At 42.4% G+C, this 23,676-nt stretch overlaps 1 protein-coding gene across 3 annotated transcripts in view; it reads left to right on the top strand.

Annotated features, from left to right (window-relative positions):
- LOC149324224 (urea transporter 2-like) overlaps positions 1-21,571 on the top strand; it is a 53,733-nt gene extending 32,162 nt beyond the window's left edge. For all 3 annotated transcript variants that reach the window (XM_089513594.1, XM_089513585.1, XM_089513577.1), the window contains 4 exons: positions 8,292-8,439; positions 14,523-14,657; positions 19,115-19,164; positions 21,016-21,571. In XM_089513594.1, the coding sequence (XP_089369720.1) occupies positions 8,292-8,439; positions 14,523-14,657; positions 19,115-19,164; positions 21,016-21,195 (513 nt within the window). In that variant the 3' untranslated portion in view covers positions 21,196-21,571. The remainder of the gene's footprint in view (positions 1-8,291; positions 8,440-14,522; positions 14,658-19,114; positions 19,165-21,015) is intronic.
- Positions 21,572-23,676: the final 2,105 nt, after the last annotated feature.

Below are 23,676 nucleotides of genomic sequence, written 5' to 3'. Positions count from 1 at the left end.
AACAAAACGGACATGCATTGCTCAGTGCAGCTACTGGCTGTTAAGGTAGGTTTGAAGAGTCAGGTCAGGAGAGGATAGTGATTATGCATTTGTAACTATGGGTGCACTGTAGAAATAATGCAGTTTGACACCACTTTAAGTTCTATATGTTTATCCTGTGGAATCCTGAGATGCATCACAAAACTACAAATCCCAGGATTCTGTAGGATGGAGCTGTGACAGTTAAAGTGGTGTCAAATTGCATTATTTCTACAGTGTAGATGCACGCAGAGTCTGTGATGAAGGAAGTTTGTTTATTGGTTTTGAAACACCTTTTTTTAGAGTATTTTGATTTAACTTACTCTGGAAGCTGCCTTGGGTTCTCTATTGGGAGAAAAGCATTATATCAATAAAACTGATAAACAAACTATTGAGGATGGACAAAAGAAAGTACGGTCTTGACTTCAGTGGTGCCTTGTGGCTCCCACTGTCACTGGGTGTGCAATGAATCTGCTCTGGGTTTTAGTACAAACTTTAAATGAATGGTCCAAGATATCTGTCTTGAGTCCACACTGTCTGAAAGACCCTATTTCCTTCTATGAACCTACCCAACTTTGAAGATCTTTGTAGGAAGGCTTTCTCTCTATCCTGCCACCATCACAGATATGACTGAGGGCCTCCTCAGTGGCTCGTCCCAAGTTGTGGAGTTTCCTCCTATGGAAGCTTTCTACTCTTCTTCTGCCAATAAGTGAAAACATTTTTGTTTAGGCAGGGCTTTGACAGAAGGATATTCGTGGCAGAAGCAACTTTACAATGGTGTATGGTATTATATTTTTATTTGGTTTTTTAAAACAACATTTTAATGTTTTTTTCACTGCTGTAATATAGTGTTTTCAACATAAATAGTTATTTAATGTTTATCAAACAGGTGCTCTTTTAGTGAGCTCTGACTGCATCTACACTGCAGAATTAATGCTACTTGACACTGCTTTAACTGCCATGGCTCAGTGCTATGCAATACTGAGGTTTGCAATTTTTTGAGATGTTTGTCCTTCCTTGTCAGAAAGTTCAGGTGCCACAACAAACTATACATTCCAGGATTCTATAGGCTAGAGCTTTGACAGTTAAATGATTAACTGCATCAATTCGGGAGTGTGGCACCAACCTTTTTTTTTTTAACTGCTGTGAGCCACCTTGGGTCTATGTGCTGGGAGAAAGGCAGAATACAAATGAAATAAAATTAAACCCATTTTGGGGGTGTGGTTCATCATCTTAGATAGCTCCTTTCAAGTACAGAATAAATCCAGGAGCAAATTCACTGCCAAGAGCTGCAGAAGCCACTGTCCACTGCTGATATACTCTGTGTATAGTTAAACTATGGCATTTGCTACAACAAAAAATGTAGCAACAGCCATCAACAAGGACTGTTATAAAAGGAGATAGCCTGCTTGAGGGAGGACGACACTATCAGTGGCTACTAGTCAGGATGGACTATGTATTACCTCCAAGGAGCAAGCTTCTTAATACCAGTTGAAGGGGAATGCAAGCAAGCTTCTGGGCTTCCCAGCACCCTCTGGATAGAATCACAGAATCATAGAATCATAGAGTTGGAAGAGACCGCAAGGGCCATCCAGTCCAACCCCCCGCCATGCAGGAAATCCAAATCAAAGCATCCCCAACAGATGGCCATCTAGCCTCTGCTTAAAGACCTCCAAGGAAGGAGACGCCACTACTGTCAGGAAGTTCTTCCTAATGTTGAGGTGGAATCTCTTTTCCTGTAGCTTGCATCCATTGTTCCGGGTCCTGTTCTCTGGAGCAGCAGAAAACAAGCTTGCTCCCTCCTCAATATGACATCTTTTCAAATATTTAAACAGGGCTATCATATCACCTCTTAACCTTCTCTTCTCCAGGCTAAACATTCCCAGCTCCCTGAGTCGTTCCTCATAGGGCAAGGTTTCCAGATCTTTCACCATTTTAGTCGCCCTCGTCTGAACACGCTCCAATTTCTCAATGTCCTTTTTGAATTGTGGTGTCCAGAACCGGACACAATATTCCAGGTGGGGCCTGACCAGAGCAGAATACAGTGACACTATTACTTCTCTTGATCTAGACACTATACTTTTATTGATGCAGCCTAAAATTGCATTGGCCTTTTTAGCTGCCGCATCGCACTGTTGACTCATGGATAGCCAATTGAATGCTGGACTTATGACGGTCTTTGGTCTGATCCAGCATGGCTCTTTTTATGTTCTCCAGCATGCCATTCCAAGGTTGTCTGTTTCCATTTCTTCTTCTTTTTCACATACTCCTCTGTGTTTAAACCTAAGTAGCATCTGCACTACAGGGATAATGCAGTTTGACATTGCATAAAATACCTTGGCTCAATGCTATGGCAGTCTGGGATGTATAGCCTTGTGAGCTATTCAGCCTGCTTTGTCAGAAAGCTCTGGTGCCACAACAAACCCAGGATTTCACTGCACTGAGCTGTGGCAGTTAAAGCAGAGTCAAACTGCATGATTGCATAAAGAGAACTAAAAGCCACCCTATCAACAGAGATCATCACACACCCAAAAAAAATGTGCCCTATTCCCAATGAGATACGGTTACATTTCAGATTGCAAGCAAGTTTTATTGCACTCAAAAACACTGCCATTGTTGCCAGGCAAATACAATCCATATGCAGCCCAGGTCCCAGCAGCGCTTAGCTGGCCAATTTTCAAAGACAGGAGTTTCCCATCTTTGAAAATTGGCCGGGCTGCAGGTTACAGTCACCCAGCAGCAGTGGTAGCATTTTTGAGTGTGATAAAACCCTCTTGCAATCAGAAATGTGACCTGGATAGGACATGTTTTTTTTTACTGTGTGATAATCTCCTAAATCACACATAGAGGGAAACACACTGTGTGAGGAGAAAATATTTCCTCCTCTAATTTTTTTACCCCCAAAGCAAACCTTGCTTTTGCTATTTAAATAAAATGGGCACCATTTTATTATGCCATTGTGTATAATAGTACTTGAGTATCCAAAGTTTTTGGTATCCATGGGAGATCCTGGACCCAAATCACAGCAGATACCAGGGACCCACTTCTTCCATCTTCCATTCAAGTTACCATTTTTAAACTGGCTCTCCCTTTCTTTCTTTAGTGCAGATGGCAGAGGATCAAGATACTATCAGCAAAGCTTATTTTGTTATTCAGTTATTCAGTTCAAATAACAGCTCTCTGTTGTGTAATGAGGACCAGTATTTACACGGCACATAAGGATATTGAAATGTTCATTCCTTGCTGCTTTTCTGTCCATGCTGGGGCAGAGGTTTACAGAAGACACTATAAAATAAATGCATATCAATAAATTGCCCTGAAAGCTAGTTTCACAGTCACATTATTTTTCTTCCTTTAGCTCCTTGCATTGCTTGCCCAAGTAGCAGTAATGAAATATCTGGGATATGCAAGGAATGTACATTTAAGACCCAGGTTCTCATAAAACAGGCACTACTCTGTTGACGGGATCACTGCCATGCCCCCTTGTACTCAGCGGAAAATTACAGCTTAGCCCTTTGAGTTGTAAGTCAGTTTTGGAATTAAGACCAGCCATCTCCCAGTTTCCACAGGGAGCAGTATTTATGTGAGATTAACAGGTTATTAGAAATATTTTTTTATTCTTATCTCCACAAGAGACTTCAACAGTGAATGCCAGTGTCCTTTGAAAGAACGCTCCCTGATGACTTAGCCAAAAGCAGTAATGAGTTTTCGGCTGTCACACTGAAAGAGACCCATGGCACCAGGCTTTTAATTTAATTTAAATAGGAGGCCTTTGTTTCAGCTGTCAGATAATCATGGTTCAGATTCAGAACATTAGCGGCCTGACACTAGTTGGTTGTTTCAAAGAATGGAAAGGTGCACACTGCCAATACAAAAGCCTAGTTCACAACCTCATTGGGACAGACACAGGGCTTCATTTGATGGAGGAACATGAATGCTCCTCACCGCCCCTGCACAAATAGATGGGGGAACCATATTCACGACTGCCCATACAGCAGCATCAAATGCAAACAATGCCATCACACACACATATTTTTAGGATTGGGAAGGATTAATTGAATCAATGGCATCACTAGGGGGGTGCAGAGGGTATGGGCCACACTAAGTTACACTCAAGAGGGTAGTGTCACACATTGCAGCTGCTGGGCATACAAGAGAAGGTGTCGCATCTCTTTCTCACTTGTCCACCAGCCATGGCAGCCTTTTCCATTTGAGCTACAGCATGGTTGTAGACCCACCAGAGCCCAAACAGACCTCCAGGGGCCAAAACAGTTTGCCCCCCTCACATCAGGTGACACCAACCCCACTATGCCACTGAATTGAATGGGATGGGCTCGTGGAATGTTCCCTACAACACTGCATTCACAGATACCAACATGGATGATGGTGAGACAGGACCTTTTTGGTGGCTGCCCCTAGGCACGTCAACTCCCATCCCAAGGAGACCAGAATGGTTCCCTCCTTACTGTCCTTCCATCTGCAGGAAAAGTCTTTTATTCTAACAGTGTTTTAGGATTGAAGGTTTTTAAAGAAAGGGCAGTAGAGGGTGGTATATTATTTTTATTGAACTGTATTTAACTGTCTTTTTCCTTTTCAGATATATATTTTAAATTGTTTTAATAATAATGGATGATTTAGTTTTATTGCAATGTTGACATTTGTATGTTTTTAGCTATCTTGTACCTGTCTTAAATTGCAAGCTGCCTTGAGTCCCAATTTTGGGGGGAAGGTATGGTGGTGGTGGTGGTGGTGGTGGATGAATTTCAAGCCAGAAATGGTGGCTGGCCTCATGTTAGTGAATTATGATGGGGCAAATCAAGCATTGAGCCAGCATGACATAATGGTTTGAGCATTGGACTATGACTCTGGAAACCAGGATTTGATTCCCGCTCAGCCATGAAACCCATTCAGTGGCCTTGGGAAAGTCAAACTCTCTTAGCCTTGGGAAAGGTGATAGCAAAACTCCTTTGAAGAACTCTTGCCAAGAAAACCCCATGATAGGTCCGCCTCAGGGTCTCCATAAGTCAGAAACAACTCAAAGGCACACAACACACACAAATCACCATCATAATTCACTAACAGGATTCCAGCCATCATTTTTAACTCACACAATGACCACAAAAGTGAGTTGCCATGGTGCAAGCCCAAGTTATGCCATCACAACTCACTTTTATGGTCATTGCATAAGTCCACATTCTGTTCTGGCCACACAATAACCAATCCCCCCACCCAAAAAAGCCCTCACCTTGTAAGCAATGCTGCCTCTTCCCCAACATGGGGATCACAGTGTTGTCAGAGAGCAGGAGGATGAACAAGGATGTGTCCAGGTGTTTTCTTGTAGCTGAACATGTTCAAGAATGTCACCTGGAAAAAGCTTGCAGGACCCCTAAAGGTTTCTGTAGATACCTGCCAGCTACAAGAAGATAACTGAATGCATCCTCACTATCCCCTTGCTCTCCTGAAATGTGAAAATGGCTGTGTTGAAGAGACTGCACTGCCTACAAGGTGAGTTTTGGGGGACTGGTATCAGAAAGCAGAGATGTAGCTACGTGATACAGTTATGTCTCCTGGGCTGCTGCCACATTACACAATTAAAGTAGTTTGGCACTGCTTCATGGCTACATCCTCAGGAATTCTGAGAATTTTAGTTTCGGGGCGCACCAGAGTTCTCTGACAGAAAAGACTAAATATCTCACAAAACTACAAATCCCAGAATTCCATAGCATTGAGCCATGGCAGCCTCAAAGCGGTGTCAAACTGCTTTAATTCTACAATGGGCCTTGTCACACTGGGATTTTTTGAGCACAGAAGTAGGGTCAGTTCGCATTGGCCGATGCATATTCACATTATATCGCACTGTATTTTCACACCCTTGAGCTCAGAATACGCATTGGCCGATGCGTATTCATGTTATAACGCACTGTATTATGTCCTCCTCCCACGGGGGTTCCGAACTGAAGCCAGCGAGTGCACCAAATTAGTGGATTGATGGGATCCGCATTGATGGCCAGTGTGAAACCTCTGCTGTTTGGGCTGGTGTGTAAATCCAATCTGCTGGTCCTCCTGAAGACAAGCACAAGACCACCGGGTTACAAATTTCCCATGATGCTGCACTGGAATTTACCCCCATTTCCTTCCGTTGGCCCTTTCCACTTTCTGGACAACCACCGAGGCTGGGGAGCGATTTTTCCATTGACCAAGATAAGGCTGAAACCTTTTGTGGAGGGGGGGGGGGGGGAATAAGCATTTTGCGTTTTTATTACGTTATTATTGTCGCGTTATAACTCTGGCGCATGTATATATATGTATGCGCTCTTTTCCATTGTGTGTGTGTGTATATATATATATACATATATATATGTACGTGTGTGTGTGTGTGTGTGTGTGTGTGTTTGTGGGTGGGTGGGTGGGTGGGTGAGTGTTTATGCACCCTTGCACTTTGGTCTATCTCGCTCTATCTATCTATCTATCTATCTATCTATCTATCTATACATGTAAACATATGCATGCACGGTCCCCTTGCATATTCAAATGTGTACACATGTACATACATTTATGTGTATGCAAATGTCTGCATATATATATATATATATATATATATATGCTTATATATGTTAAGATAGATAGATAGATAGATAGATAGATAGATAGACAGACAGACAGACAGACAGATGTATCAACTATTACGTCTTGGTCTGTACCAATGAATATTTTTTTATACATGGGATCACACAAGCATATGCTGGCATATCCTGATAAATCTCCTCATTTGTATACATGTCAACATATGTGTGTGTGTGTGTGTGTGTGTGTACATATATGTATACACTTAGGGCTATTGCAATGCGCATGTGTGTGTGTGTGTGTATACATGCACACGCACATAGATGTGCTGTCATATCGTGATATGCTGAAATATCCTGGCATGTCTCTTTGCATCTATACATGTGCATATGTGTGTGTGTTTGTGTGTGTGTTTGTGTATGTACACATATACATGCAGCATTACACTTTGGGCTGTACCACTACATGCATATATATACATATACATATACATATACATATATATATATATATATATATATATATATATATATATATATCAACACTCATACTGACAGATGTGTGTGTACACATATAAATACGGCATTACACTTTTGGCTGTGCCACTGTGTGTGTATATATATATATATGTATTTGTGTATGTGTGTGTGTGTATACACACACACACACACACACACACTCATACAGACACCCCAGAAGTTAAAAAGGTTGTGACCCATTCAGAGCCCCACAGAGCATACGCGAGGCTGCTGATTCGAATCGGTCAATGCACATTGTATTGGGCAGGTGTGGTAATCCAATCTGCACTTGCCTCACTTTGCCTGAATACGCATCGCCCGATTCGAACCGAGTCCGCAACCCCTCAATTCGGAAGGCCGCCCAGGTATGAAAATACAGTGCGATATAACGTGAATACACATCGGCCAATACATATTCTGAGTTCAAGAGTGTGAAAATACAATGCAATATAACGTGAATATGCATCGGCCAATGCGAACTGACACTACTTCTGCGCTCAAAAAATCCCAGTGTGAAAAGGCCCAATGTTGATGCAGCCCCAGTGCAAGATCTCAGCCAACATATTCATAGGCGTCTAAATTTCGACATGTGTTGTCAAACAAATTGACAGGTACTTTCCAGATATTTTGCTGGGGTTAAATTTGGCAGCTGACTTTTTCAGTATGAAGTGAAGGGGGGGGGGGGGAGTGGGAATCATGCAGCCTTCTAGAGGTTACTGAACTGCAGAGCCCAGCATCTTTAGCCAGGAGAGCCAGTGGTGAAGGATGCTGTGATTGGCATTTCAGTAACATCTACAAACCAATAAAATTCCATATCCTGATACATAGGAGTTCAGAAAGTTCACCCTAAGCACACATGAAAGAAACCTCTGTTGTTTGTTTAGTGACCTTAGTGTTTCAGCAGTACTTCCCTCCTCTAATCCAAAAGTTCATTGCTGCCAGACTTTAGACTACTAAAGCTATAAAGACAACATAGGACGTATTATTCCATCATAGATGTCCTAGAGATCTGGATATGGTCAGGGACAGGATTCCAGGCAACAAATATTTCCTATTTGGGGTTGGATTGGATGGCCCTTGTGATTTCTTCCAACCCTATGATTCTATAATTTTATATTATTCTGTAGACATTGATATGGAAGCCTATTCCACACAACATTCACTTTCCCCCTTTCTATACTTGTTCCACAGCTTTTCCAGTCTATTCCAGTAGGTGTTGGGCAAGTGTATGGTTGTGATAACCCCTGGACTGGAGGCATTATCATGGTGGCACTGTTCATTTCTTCGCCCCTCATCTTCATTCATGCAGTGATTGGCTCAGCAATGGGGATTCCTGCAGGTATGAAAGATGCCATAAATAGAGCTGTCTTAAACCATTATCCCAATATTTGATGCTACACTCTGTCAGATAACCAGAGCAAGTTTTTGAAAGCAAACTGGGAAGGAGGAAGGGGGGACTTCATCTTTCAGAGAAGAGGTATGGATCCCTAGAAACATGAATATCCCTGCTAGAACTTATAACTAGTTACCAATAACATGTATTGACTGACATCCTACATCTGCTGTTCATAACCTAGAGTTGTCTATCTGTAACTACTCCTTATTCTGCCATGCCCTGTATTTATGATTGGTGTACTATTGCCACAATTGTTTTTCCCTCCTCCATAAAAGCCAGCAGCTGCTTCACACTACAGAAGTTGGTTCTCCTAGTGATCGGGATGCAGCAGGATGACATTTCCAGCAATTTGTAGTGCAACAATCAGAAGCAAGACCATTGCAACTCCTGTCTTATGCAGATCTCTAGTCGGAAGGGAGCTGGAAACTTCATCCTGTAGGGGAGGGAGACAGTATTCTAGAAGGCAAAAAGGCTGGAGAAAATAGTCAAACTGTCATAGAGGGAACAAGGCAAACAGTGCAAGGACCCAAAAGTGGGAGGCAAAAAAACTTGCACAGGCAGCAAGTAAAGGGAACAAATGGTCTTAAATGTCTCTACACTAATGCACAGAGCATGGGAAATAAGCAAGATGAATTTGAAATCCTAGTGCAACAAAGCGATTTGATATAATTGGCCTCACTGAAACCTGGTGGGATGAGTCTCATAATTGGAATGTAGAAATAGAGGGATATAACATTTTTAAGAGAAACGGGCCAAAAAAGAAAGGCGGAGGAATAGCCCTATATGTCAGGGACATTTACACCAGTGAAGAGATCCAAGACATCAATCCCGGAAGCCAGGTGGAGAGCATCTGGATAAAAATTAAAGGGGAGGGAAATAACAAGGACGTTATGGTGGGAGTCTACTACAGACCCCCAAGTCAGACTGAGGAATTGGATGATGCCTTTGTAGAACAGATGACCACATACTCAGAAAGGAGAGATGTAGTAGTGATGGGTGACTTCAACTACCCTGATATTTGTTGGAAGTCAAACTCAGCCAAATCCTCAAGGTCTAGTAAATTCATCACTTGCCTCGAAGACAATTTCATTGTCCAAAAGGTGGAAGAGGCAACAAGGGGGTCAGCTATTTTAGATCTGATCCTAACCAACAAGGATGATTTGGTTAATGGGGTGCAAGTGGTGGGATCATTAGGTGGAAGTGACCATGTTCTCCTGGAGTTTGTAATACAGTGGAAAGGAGAAGCCAGGCATAGTCAAACACACATTCTAGATTTTAGGAGAGCGGAATTCAGTAAACTTAGAGAAATACTGGGAGTGATCCCATGGTCAGGAATACTAAAAGAGAAGGGAGTTCAAGATGGATGGGAGTTTCTCAAAAGGGAGATACTGAAGGCACAAATTAAAACAGTTCCGGTGAGAAAGAAAAATGGGAGGTGTCGCAAGAACCCAGGATGGATGACCAAGGAACTTTCAGCTCAGCTAAATTTTAAACGGAACATGTATAAGAAATGGAAAAATGGGCAAATTGCCAAAGAGTAATTCAAACAAATAGCTAGCAAGTGTAGAGATAAGGTCAGAAAAGCTAAAGCACAGAATGAGCTCAGGCTTAATAGAGAGGTTAAGAACAACAAAAAGGGCTTTTTTGGATATGTCCGCAGCAAAAGGAAGAAGAAGGAAACGGTAGGACCACTGCGTGGAGAAGATGGCAAAATGCTAACAGAAGACAGAGAAAAGGCAGAATTACTCAACACTTTCTTTGCCTCAGTCTTCTCAGAAAAGGCAAAGGGAACTCAACCTGAGGATAATGGAGCAGAGGACAAAATAGGGGAATTTCAGAACAAAATAAGTAAAGAGATAGTACAGGAATTCCTTGTTAATCTAAATGAATTTAAGTCTCCAGGGCCAGATGAACTACATCCAAGGGTATTAAAAGAACTGGCAAATGTAATATCGGAGCCATTGGCAATAATCTTTGAAAACTCCTGGAGAACAGGAGAAGTCCCAGCAGACTGGAGGAGGGCAAACGTTGTCCCCATCTTCAAAAAGGGGAAGAAAGAGGATCCAAACAATTATCGGCCAGTTAGTCTGACATCAATACCAGGAAAGATTCTGGAGCAGATCATTAAAAAGAGAGTCTGTGAACATCTAGAAAGCAATTCCATAATCACAAAAAGTCAACATGGGTTTCAGAGAAACAAATCATGCCAGACAAATCTGATCTCTTTCTTTGATAAAATTACTAGCTTGGTAGATGAAGGAAATGCTGTGGATATAGTATATCTTGATTTCAGTAAGGCCTTTGACAGGGTTCCCCATGACATTCTTGCAAACAAGCTTGTAAAATGTGGGCTAGACAAGGCAACTGTTACGTGGATTTGTAATTGGTTGACCGGATGAACCCAAAGGGTGCTCAACAATGGCACCTTTTCATCCTGGAGAGAAGTGACCAGTGGGGTCCCACAGGGCTCTGTCCTGGGCCAAGTGCTATTCAACATCTTTATCAATGACTTGGAGGAAAAAATTGGGGAATACTTATCAAATTTGCAGATGACACCAAATTAGGAGGAATAGCTAATACTCCAGAGGACAGGATCAAAATTCAAAATGACGTGAATAGACTAGAAAGCTGGGCCACAGCTAACAAAATGAACTTCAACAGGGAGAAATGTAAGGTACTGAACTTAGGGCGAAAAAATGAAATGCACAGATATAGGATGGGGGACACCTGGCTTAAGGAGACAACATGTGAAAGGGATCTAGGAGTCCAAGTAGACCACAAGTTGAACATGAGTCAACAGTGCGATGCGGCAGCTAACAAGGCCAATGCGATTTTAGGCTGCATCAATAGAAGTATAGTGTCTAGATCAAGGGAAGTAATAGTGCCACTATATTCTGCTTTGGTCAGGCCCCACCTGGAATATTGTGTCCAGTTCTGGGCGCCACAATTCAAAAAGGATGTTGAGAAACTGGAGCGTGTCCAAAGGAGGGCGACTAAAATGGTGAAAGGTCTGGAAACCTTGCCCTATGAGGAACAACTCAGGGAGCTGGGGATGTTTAGCCTGGAGAAAAGAAGGTTAAGGGGTGATATGATAGCTCTGTTTAAATATTTGGAGGGATGTCATATTGAGGAGGGAGCAAGCTTGTTTTCTGCTGCTCCAGAGACTAGGACCTGGAGCAATGGATGCAAGCTACAGGAAAAGAGATTCCACCTCAACATTAGGAAGAACTTCCTGACAGTAAGGGCTGTTCGACAGTGGAACACACTTCCTCGGAGTGTAGTGGAGTCTCCCTACTTGGAGGTCTTCAAACGGAGGCTAGATGGCCATCTGTCGGGGATGCTTTGATTTGGATTTCCTGCATGGCAGGGGGTTGGACTGGATGGCCCTTGTGGTCTCTTCCAACTCTATGATTCTATGTTCCAAAAGGGATGCAGTGGCTTAGTGGTTAAAATGCCAGTTTTGAAGATCGGAAGATTGGAAGGTTGGCTGTTCAAGGCCCGAATACTGCATGATGGGGTGAACGTCTCTCACTAGACCCAGCTTTTGCCAACCTAGCAGTTTGAAAACAGGCAAGTACAAGGAGATAAATAGGTACCACTTCTCAGTGGAAAGGTAACAGTGTTCGGTGCAGTCATGCTGGCCACATGACCACAAGAGCAATCCTTGGACAATGCTGGCTCTTTGGCTTAGTAACAGAGATGAGCATCACCCCCTACAGTCAGTTATGATGAGACATTCATGTCAAGGGACTACCTGTACCTTTTATGTCCCAATCGCCAGCAGAACAGATCGCTGTTGCTCAGTGTGGCTGCTGGTTCTCCAGGTAGGTTTGGGGACATGGGTCATGAAACATTTATAACTACATATTTATAACTACTTCTGTGATAGAGGAGCTTGACAATTATTCGTAAATGAGTTCCACTTGATTCATTTATTTAAAAACCAAACCATGTTAGTACTACATTACAGCAATCATTTAATAAGTAATGATGTAATTTCTTCTGTGGTACAGCTGTAACTCAGTTATATTTATAGTTGCAAAGTACCTAAGTGTGCTTTGTACCAGATGCCTTCAGGTTGTAGCAGTCTGGTGAGGCTTTTTTAAATCTTTATGCACAAAGATTTTTAAAAATTCACACTATGTAAGATGTGAGGTTCCCCCCCCCCCCCGCCAGAACCAATGAGAAGTCTAATACAGTATATTGGGATTTAGCTGTTGAAATAGAAAAATTCACCCACTTCACTATAGCGTGTTGGGATGGAGTATAAATGGGATTTAATGTATACTTCTTGTATATCCTGAATCTACTGAGAAGTCTAGTGTCCCTGGGATGCAGGCAATCTACTGATAACCAGAGTATGTGACTTCTGCTTCTCAGCAACATAGTTCACAGCAAGAACCACATAGGACTTTTTATTTTTATTTTTATCCCAATGTAATGTTCAAGCCATTGTAATGTTCTGCCAAAGAGCAATAAATTTGTTGGAACAATTTTTGTCCTTTATTTGCCTATAAAAAAACACTACCAAAACATCTACAAAGCAAGTGGCTGAAACTAAGAGAGTAGCACCAGGATCCTGTATTTTTTATCTACTTTGTTTATGTATCTTTTATATCTTTCAATAATTTTTTATTGTGCAACAATCTAGTTATATGGAAAGAGATTTTTAGCCAGCTCCAGAAATTTCTGTTGTTGATGCTGTAGTTTGAAATTGTAGCTCCTGAAGACAGCCAAACAATAATATAACAGCCAAAACATTTTTGGGGCTTTTTACAAAACAGGATATTCATAGAACTTTTTAAAAGAACCAAATACAACTATGCCTGTGGAACAATTTTTGACTCAGCCTGCATTTTTCTTTTCTTTTCTTTTCTTTTCTTAATCTACAAAGCAAGTGGCTGAAACTAGGGAGATTAGCGCACACTTTTAAAAGTGCCTTATCCCCATAGAGGCATGTTTAAATTTACAAATGGGTTTTATCACATTCACCATGGCCAGGCGAATGCAGTCCATATACCGCCTGGATGCCAGCTGGGATTATTCTGCGGCTTTTCAAGAACAGGAAAATCCCGTTTTTGAAAAGCAGAAGAATAAACCTGGCTATCATCTGGGTTGTATATGGGCTGCATTCGCCGGGCCATGCACAACACCACCATATGTGCAGCTTCACTTCCAACATGTTGAAAGTGGAGCATTGTTCACAGAACAAAAATGCCCAGGTGCTTCTGTAGAGGAATATACACATGTATAGAACACCAATAGGATTCTAGCCATTCTTTTCAGTTCTTCAGGTGACAATTCCATAGAATGCCTATACTGGGGACACATAGTCATGTGTGCATTCTGCAACAAAATATGACTTAAGGGGAACTAAAATGTCTCACTCTGATGTAGCTTGAAGAAACTGAAAAGTAACCCCAAAGTAGCTATTTTAGTGAACTTTTCAATAATGAGAAAGAGATGTTACTTTTTTAAAGAAAAAAGTTCAACAGTATAAAAGTAACAATTTACTTTTGCAAGTCTTTGAAAATTAACTGTGACTTAGTATTACTTTTTTAAAAATGATCCACCTCATGTTCCCTCATGAGAGAGGATTAATCAGGACTGTCCCTGCCAAATCAGGACAGTTGGAGGATATGGCATAGCAATTGTACATTTCATATTTATTTGCACATTCAGTTGGACAGTGTTGCAATTCACCAGTCATCATGTAAATCTTTGGGTGTAAACTTATACTCCATCTCCTTGATATAGGAACTCAGCAATTATTTTAAATAATTGGAATGTTTGTTTCTAACATTGTGTTTTTATGTAGATTGTTTGCCACCCTGGGTGCCTATGGGGTATGGCAGGCTATACATCAAATAAATCCAATCCAATCAAGATGTCAGGCATAGGGAAACATCTATGAAACTGATCACAACTTCACAGCTTTGTGATACCCCTTTTTCATTTCTATTATATTACAGTTATGAATTAGCCCAGCACTGACATGTTTTTTTCTCCATCTGTCCCCTTTGCAGCACTGAGTCTGGCGTCGCCTTTTAGCAAAATTTATGCTGGCCTGTGGAATTACAACAGCTGCCTTTCATGCATTGCAATTGGAGGAATGTTCTACGTCCTCACCTGGCAGACATTTTTATTAGCAGTTGTCTGTGGTAGGTGCCCACGTTCATTGTTCTTGTTGTTTTCCAACATAAGATGCTGCCTTGTTTATTTATTTATTATATTTTTATTAAAATATTTATGTCCCACTCTATATCTGAGAACCCCAAAGAAAAGTCCAGTGTGCCTTCCACATTCACTGGGGTTAGAGGCATAGGACCCCCATGAAAGTAGACAAATCACAAATAAAAAAACCCACTATTTTTCTTTTACCTGGAGAACATTATTCAAGGAATCTCTGTGTCCTCCAGTGCAACTCTGTGGTCAACATCTGCTAGAAGCTGACCATAGAATCATACTGAAGGACCTACAAATGCTTAGAGCCATATTTTCTCTAGTAATCTCTATGTCATCCAGTGCAAGTCTATGATCAACTTCCAGCAAAGTCATGCTGGAGGACCTAGAGATTCCTAGAGAGAACCTATTAATCAAATCTGCAAATAATCAAATCCGCAAAAGTCAAACCTGCAAATATGGAGGGTCAACTGTACAATAAAATCAATTAGAACAATTAAGTTAAGTATTGTCAAAGGTGCTATTTTCTAATTTTAAGAGCAAATTTAAAGGTTCATGTGATAAAGCCCACAGTTTAAAATAATAAAAATAATAATTAAACACTAAAGGCATTTCAAACCATTTAACACTTAAAATAGTACCAATAAAAAGCATCTGAAAGAAGTTAAATCCACTCACATGTGCCAGTGTGGAGGACATCAATCAAAACAGCCATGTTTTGACATGGCAGCAGCATGACAGCAATGCTAATGCTAATAGAGCTTCTGAGGGGAGAGCATGCCATAACTGGGAGGCCACAGCTGAGAAGGCCCTCACCCATCTTCTCCTATTTCATATTGCCTCCACTGATTTAGGACACTTTGGCCCTGTACAGATGGGCCAAAAAGCACGTACTCAGTACATGCTAGGGTTGCCTGGGAGCGTCCTTTTCACACGCTCCCTAACCCTAATACATACTCAGTACATCAAAATGACAGCGCCCTGTCTACATGGGCGCCACCATTTTGACGTAACAGCCACGTTGCGTCCAAATGGTGCAGCATGGCCGTTACGTACTCCGTTACCAAAACAGAGCTCCTTTCACACCATGTAAAGGCCGCGCCAGCGATACTGAAGAGAAAGGGGCCAAGTGACCCCTTTCTCTGTCTCCCCACCGCTGTCACGGTGTCCTTGGGGCATGAAGCCCCAAGGATACCCCTTTCCAGGCCTCAGGGAAGCGGCATTTTGCCACTTCCCCAAGGCCTGGAATAGCAGTGGATCAGGGCCTCCGGGGCTGCCGCTGTGGCAACTCAGGCCCCAATCCGTTGGGAAAAGGGCAGGTGCAGGCCTCCCCAAAGGGGCGTCTGTATCCCGCCAAAGGAAAGTTTCTCATGTAAACTTCAGTTCTCAGACAGGTGTATATAGGAAAAGGCACTCCTTCCAGTATTGAGATCCCAAGCAATTAGGGCTTTAAATGCCATAATCATCACCTTGAATTCAGACCAGCAGTGAATTGGCAGCCTGTGCAGCTCCTTTAAGACCAGTGTTGTATGTTGTATAAAAGGTATTGTAGTTGGCAATCGTGCTGCTGTATTTTGTACTAGCTACAGACTCAGAGGGAGACAAAGACAAACCCATTCTGAACAAATCTTGCCAAGAAAATCCCGTGATAGGTTTTCCTTAAGGTTGCGATAAGTCGGAAGTGACTTGAAAACACACAAGACAACACATAGAGCTTCTGAGTCATCTTCGAGGCCAGACCCATGTAAACTGCATTGCATTAATGTAATCAGAAAGTTCTCAGTGTATGGACTATTGCAACTCTCCATTATCCCTATTGTGAAAACACACCCAACTAAAGGTGGTGGCAGGTTTGGGTGTGCAATGCCGGTACCCTGGTGAAATCAAACTCTTTTACCCAAAAAGGCTCTGATGCTGAATGTAAAGTTCAAAAAGGGGGAAGTTTAATTTAAAGAACAAAAGTAAAGAGTTTTTTCCTCCCCAGCTCTAGATAACTTGAGATAAAAGATACTTTATAGTTTGATTTTTAGTAATCTTCAGGGTGTCATCTCTCTGGGTTTGATCTTGGTTTGATCTCCTCACTCAATGGAGCTAGTGCAGGGTCTTTCAGCTCCTGAATTCTTTGACTTCTTTGATGTACAACATTTCTATTCAACATTTCTATTCAACCAGTCCAGCAACCCCGCAGTCTTGGTTTTATCTTTGATTCTTCTCTGTCATGTATCCTTCAGATCCAGACTACAGCCAATGCTTGTAGATTCTTTTTGTACAATATTGCCAAAATCCGACCTTATCTTTCCGCCTCTACTGCCAAGCTCCTGGTCCATGCCTTAGTGATCTCACAACTTGATTACTGTAACATCCTTCTGGCAGGGCTTCCTCTTTCTCACCTCCGTCCTTTAATTTCTGTCCAGCATTCAGCTGCACGCATTATCACATCCACCCACCGCTCTGACCATATCTCTCCTGTGTTGGCATCCCTTCACTGGCTCCCCCTCCCTTTCCGCATTCAGTATAAGCTCCTGCTGTCGACATTTAAAGCCCTCCATGGACTGGCCCCTCCTTACTTATCAGACCTTCTTTCTCCTCACCTTCCAACTAGGGCCCTCCATTCTGGTAGTCAAGGTCTACTGTCCCAGCCCAGGATTTCCTCTGCCCCATCCCAGATTCGCCCCTTTTCACTCACTGCCCCTCACTCCTGGAACCTTCTTCCTCTGCGAGCAAGAGCCATCACTTCTTTAACCAGCTTCAAAACGGAGTTGAAGACCATCCTGTTCAGAGAAGCCTTCCCAGGCATTGCATAATTGTCGCTTGCTATTTGGTGTTCTTTTGGTGCCTGTTTTATAGAATCATTTCCTATATTGCTATGTATTTTATATGTATTATCCTACCAGAAAGGCCCCTTCCCCACCACCACTCCCTTTGTGTCGTGTCTTTTTAGATTGTAAGCCTGAGGGCAGGGAACCGTCCAATTAAAAAGATTGTATGTACAGCGCTGTGTAAATTTACAGCGCTTTATAAATAAAGGTTAATAATAATATTAGTAATAATAATAATAATAATAATAATAATAATGTAGGTAACTAATTTGGCTAACTTGTTCCTGGTAACTAAATTGGCTAACGTGTAAGAAATGCCCTTTTTTGGCCGTCTGGGCCTGTTTGCCACCAAAAGACAGCTCTCTGCAAGCTCACAGCAAAGACTGCCTAAAACTAAAAGCCTCTAGCAAAAACAGTGCTTGCTGGGAAGGGGCAAACTAAACCTGGAAAAATGAAGGGGATCCTATAGCTACTCCCACAACTAATACAATGAACATTTCCTACACTAAAACATACTATGGCCTGAACTAATATGAAAGAAAATGTAGGGGGAGATTCAAACAGTCCTGGCTGGACATCACACCTATCCAGAAAAAGCTATAGCTGGCAGATCAATTAGACCTGGGCCCAGGCATCCCAAGCTTATAGTAGACTGGGCAAGGTATTGCTCATTTCTATAGCTTTTCTCATCATATAGACTGCTTTATAGTTCTTATCTCAGATTCACACTGTTCTGCTGATTTTTGCAATTTTTTTCATGTAAAAGAAACACATACAAACATATGAATATAAGAAGAACCAGACCAGTGACCCATCCAGTCCAGTACCCTGATTAGCACTGTGAAGATGTAAGTGTTATGTGACACTGTCAAGCACAACATGAGGTCCACTGCACCCTCCATCTCACAGTCTATTGCAGTTAGTCTACAGAGGTATATTGTCCCTGATCATAGAAGTAGAATATAGTCATCATCATTGAACTCTAGTGATAGCCTAATGCTTTATTTGTTGTTTTGTGCCTTCAAGTCATTTCCAATGTATGGCAACCCTAAACTAAACCTATCTTGACATTTTCTTGACACGTCTCTTCAGAGGGAGGTTGCCATTTCCATCATTTGAGACTGAGAGAGTGTGACTTGCCCAAGGTCACCCAGTGGGTTTTCATGGCTGAGCTTGGATTCAAACCCTGGTCTTCAGAGTCATAGTCCAGCACTGAGACCACTACACCACTACACTACCCTCATGAGAATGTCCAGTTTGGAGGCACAGGATTTAAACCATGTTTTTTTTCACAAGAATGATCCCACCCGAGCTAATCTTGCCCATTGATTTCAGAGTCTTCAGTACATGCATAAAATTTTTACTATTGAAAAATATTGGACTTCTAAAATGTCTACATTATGTCTAGTGGATCAATATTTTTCAAAACTAGTGATTGACAAATAGATTAATTTTTCTCCCCCCAAAAATCCCTAGGCCCTTTTTTTCTCCTTAAAAGCAAAATAAAAATAACTCATCTTCCTTCCTATCCAACCCATACCCTGCTCCTTTCTGGCTTCTGCCACCATACAGAATAATAATTTAATTTTTCTGTTTTTCTGTTCATCTTTCTACAGCTCTCTTCACTGCATATGCAGGAGAAACCCTGGCAAATATGTTTTCTGTGGTAAGTTTTGCTGATTTTAAGAACAGAGGAACAAGAAGTGAATTCATAAAGATGCTTTCTTAGTGATACATTTATTATATTCTTAAGACTACTCCAAGAGCAAATAAAAAGGAGTTGACAGTGTTCAAAAGAATGGGCAGAAAGCAATCATGCTCCTCAGTCTGGCTGATTTTACCAAAAGAAAGTCAAGCAAGAATTAAAGATTTAGTCCATAGTAATCTTGGCTGCTGCCAGGCTGCAGAACTGATGCAGTTTGACGCCACATTAACTGTCATGGCTCTGTCTTATGGAATCCTGGGATTTGCAGTTTGTTGTGGCACGAGAGCACTAGGAGAGAGAAGGCTAAATATCTCTAAAAACTACAAATCCCAGAATTCCACAGCCTTGAGCCATAGCAGGTAAAGCCATGTCAAAGTACATTAATTCTGCAGTGTAGATGCAGCCCCAGTCAGACAGGTTCCCTGAATGTTTTGAAACAGGAAAACGAATAATGTGAAATTTGTGTTCCCACACCTGGTGAAGAAACAAGAAAGAGGGCAAGGCTTCCATTGCCTTTTGTTACCCAAAAAGGTGGAGGGACTGGGAGGGTCCCTACCAAATATGCCAGTGTCTTTAAATGTTTGGGGAAATTATTTGACACAATGGATGCTTTGCAAGAGGCTGGGTAACTTGAGGGTTATTTTCACCAGTGTATACCAGTACTAATGTGAGAGAACTCTAGGTGTAATGAAATAAAGAAATTCTTGTTCTGAAATCCAACATACACATGATAGCTGTTCAAACAGACACATCATACAGAATGTTAGTGAAATGAGGTATGGGAACTGGATAGCAGAGACTGAGGGTTGTAAAGAGGGTAATATCTACCTAAGCTGAAGAAAGGAGATCACAGAAAGTGGGGTACGACCCAGTCTGAGGGACACACAGTGAGTGACGAAAACCCTCTGTGCACATACAGAGCTATTACTGGAACTGATATTTATACCTGATAAATATCAATAAAAATCTACCCTTTGGACTACTTTGTGATATCTTGCAATGTAACAAAGACCTGATGGTCTTCCAACGGGATCAGCAGTGGGGTTCTGGAGTGACTGATGGTTTTAACCTCTGATTAACAAAAAAGTGATTGGTTTTAGGACAATGCCAGGATATCTAGAAAGAAAAGTTGGCTAGGGTTAGGTATGAGATCCTAGTTTACTCACCTTGGTGCAATGAGTCCTCTTTTGCCTCTGGATAAAGGAAGGATATACAGGATGCCTGGGGGGGACTGAGTGATCAGTATACCCATTTAGCCTTTTTCTTGATACTACCTAAGTCCTCCATCAGTCTTTGGGTCTACACTCCTTTCCCATGGGAAATTTCCCTATATAGCAAAGGTCATTGTGACCTCTAAAACATGCTTGGCACTATATAGGAAAATATGAAGAGCCCCATGTAAAGGGCAGGGATGCTGGGTGTGCTAACACCCCACCCCAGGAGAAGGGTATGTTGGCAGAAACTTCCATTGTGCCAGTGTGGTTATGTGATCTCATCCATGGTAAACCACTGCCTTCTTTTTGGCACCAAACAGGTTGTTTCCCATTGTTACCACCACCACCACCACCACCACCACCACCACCACCACCATCCTTTCTTATTTCATTTTGGGAACATTCCCCCCACCAAAAAAATGAAGTGAAGCCTTGAAATGAAAGAAAAGGGGAGAAGCAGTGTCACAGGACAGTTTTTAAAAATGCTATGGAATGGGGGGAGGGGGGATCTCATTTTTCCTGTCGGCTGTACCGTAAATTTATTCCATTTATATGTACAAACTAATCCTAAAATGACTGTTGTTCTGTTCTCCTTCAGTTTGGGATGCCCCTGGGAACTTGGCCTTTCTGTTTATGTTCACTCACATTCCTGCTGTTAACCACCACCAATGATGCCATCTACAAACTGCCTCTCTCAAAAGTCACTTACCCAGAAGCCAACCGAGCCTTTTACTTGTCAAGAAAGGAACAATGCCCCAAATCCACCTGTGATGTGTAAGACTCAATTCCTTAGAGATTTATTTCCTCATTGCTGTAAGAAAAACAGCAGCTGCATTTCCCAAGGAGGAAAAGGAAGAGCATGGAGCCGAAACAAACCAGTTTTCAAGTGGGCTCTTCTTTTCTTTTTCTGTTTCCATTTTATGCTGTAAATATTTTCACTAATGTCAGAAAGGTTTTAAATTTAGTACATACAATGGGCTCTCAATATCTACTGGGGTTTGATTTCAGGACATCCCACAGATACCAAAATTTGTAGATGCTCAAATCTAGGGATGCCATATCCCTCCTGTAGGCGGGAAAATCCCTGTTTGGGCGGTGCCATCCCGGTCCCGGTCCGGTTTGGCACCAAAACCGGGACGGCACCACCTGCGGCCACCTCCGCCCCCGCGTGCGCCGCGGGGTCCTCCAAGGCCTCGCTGAGGCCTGGGAGCGCTCTCCGCAGTTGGAGTTCCAGCCGCGGAGACGCTCCCTCCCAGGCCCCAGCGAGGCCTTGGAGGCGGCTCCGCAATCGCGGAGACCTCCAAGGCCTCCGTGAAGCCGGGGAGGAGGAGGAGGCCACTTGCCACTGCGGTGATGGCCGCGATGACGGTCGGGCCCCGCGCCCCTTCCCGGCCTGAGAGGAGGCCGAGGCTTCCTCCCAAGCCAGGGAGGAGGAGGAGGACAAGGTTTTAAAATGTAGGACCTTTTTTTAATTTCCTGGCTAGGAAATTTTTTTTAAAAGATTCTACATTTTTAAACCTTGTCCTACATTTGTCCCGGTTTGGAGGTCCTCAGGTATGGCAACCCTACTCAAATCCCATTACATACAATGACGTAGTAAAATGGTGTCCCTTATATGAAATGGTGAACTAAAAGGTTTGTTTATGAGATTTTAAAAAAAATTGGTTGAATCCATGAATACAAAGGAAAAACTGTACTTCAATCAGAAGTGAACAGAATATCCAATTTACCTGCAAAGATTCAGGACATTTATAGAGCAAATGAGAGTTTAGATGAAGAATAGCCAACTGAAAGTACATTGACTTCATCTAGTTCCAGGAGCAATACAATTTGAAGACACCAATTTTGAATCACACAGTGCTTTAAAATTCCTACAGTATTTCAACTTCCTTTCTTGGCACTAAAAATATGGGGAATTAAAAAATAAATAAACATGAACCTTGGGAGCAAAAGAAGAACATGAAGATTCTAGGTCAAAAGTACAACTCAAACAGAAGGAAAAGTCAGCAAGCTCAAGGGGATTGGACATACCTACAGCTAACACCCCCATATCACAACACCAGCAGACACTATAAATGAACTGCAATGAGGCACTCCTATGAACCAGCCTAGTTGAAATTAGTGTGGCAGATCTTGGGGGTTTTAAAAGTCAATTTCCAAAGGAATAAAAAAAAAATGTATAAAAAAGTAGAATTGACACCCAAAAAAGGGCTATGATTAACAGACTGTCATTTGAATCTCAGAAAATGAAATGGTAAGTGCAGCATAGAAGCCCACATTTGGGAAATTACTACACATAGCTTTCAAACTTGATAGCAATTATAAATAGCAATTATAGTCATAAAATAGCATCTTTGATGATTCATTTCCCATAATATCACCTCTGACCTGTAGTTGCTGTGTGTGCCAAGTATAGTTTTGTGTTATGTGCCTTCAAGTTATTTCTGACTTATGGAGATCCTAAGGCGAGCCTATCATAGGATTTTGTGGACAAGTTTAATTGAGGGGTGGAGGAGGTTTGTCATTGCCATCCTGTGATGCTGAGAGAGTACGACTTGCCCAAGGTCACTCAGTGGGTTTTCATGGCAAAGTTAGGACTCAAACCCTGGTCCCCGTGATCATAGTCCAACACTCAAGCCACTATGCCTCACTGGCTCTCCACACCAAGTGTTCTCGGGGTGTCCTTTTTCATTGACAGGAGACATAGTCCCCAATTGCACAGTAGTCCCAGGACTCCTCAAGTGTGAAACATTACTGCTGGGGAAGTTGTGAGATTGTGGTGTCACACAGTGGTGTCCCTGTATTGGATGTCATCCAGTGTGGGGGTGGGGCTTCCAGGGGCAGGGTTTCCGGGGGCGGTGCATTCCCTCTTCCCATGCCACCTGGTCTGGGATGGCGCAGGGGACAGTGTATGTGGGGGAACACAGCATGATGCAGGGAGAGTGGGAGCATGGGACACTATGGGAAGGGCATGCACAGGTGAGTGTGGGAAGGCACAGCAAGGATAGAAGCATGTGTGGGGAACACGGGAAAGCATGGGGAGCATGATAGCATGCACAGGAGAGTGCAGGATGGTATGGGGAGGGTGGGAGCATTGCACAGGAACAGCACAAGGGGGAAGCATGGGGAGGGGCAACTGAGTGTCAACCCCCTCTTTTGGAGGTGTTACCCAGTGCGGGCCACACCACCGCATCCCCTAGTGATGCTGGTTTCCTTCTTTCACCCATGCTATTCCCAAGCAGGCTGAGTCACTTATAAC

Source organism: Sceloporus occidentalis, unplaced genomic scaffold, assembly GCF_023333645.1.
Source record: "Sceloporus occidentalis isolate IW3139 unplaced genomic scaffold, rSceOcc1.0.p SCAF_1, whole genome shotgun sequence".
In the NCBI taxonomy this organism is placed as follows: domain Eukaryota; kingdom Metazoa; phylum Chordata; class Lepidosauria; order Squamata; family Phrynosomatidae; genus Sceloporus; species Sceloporus occidentalis.
This window is presented reverse-complemented; position numbering and strand designations above follow the sequence as displayed.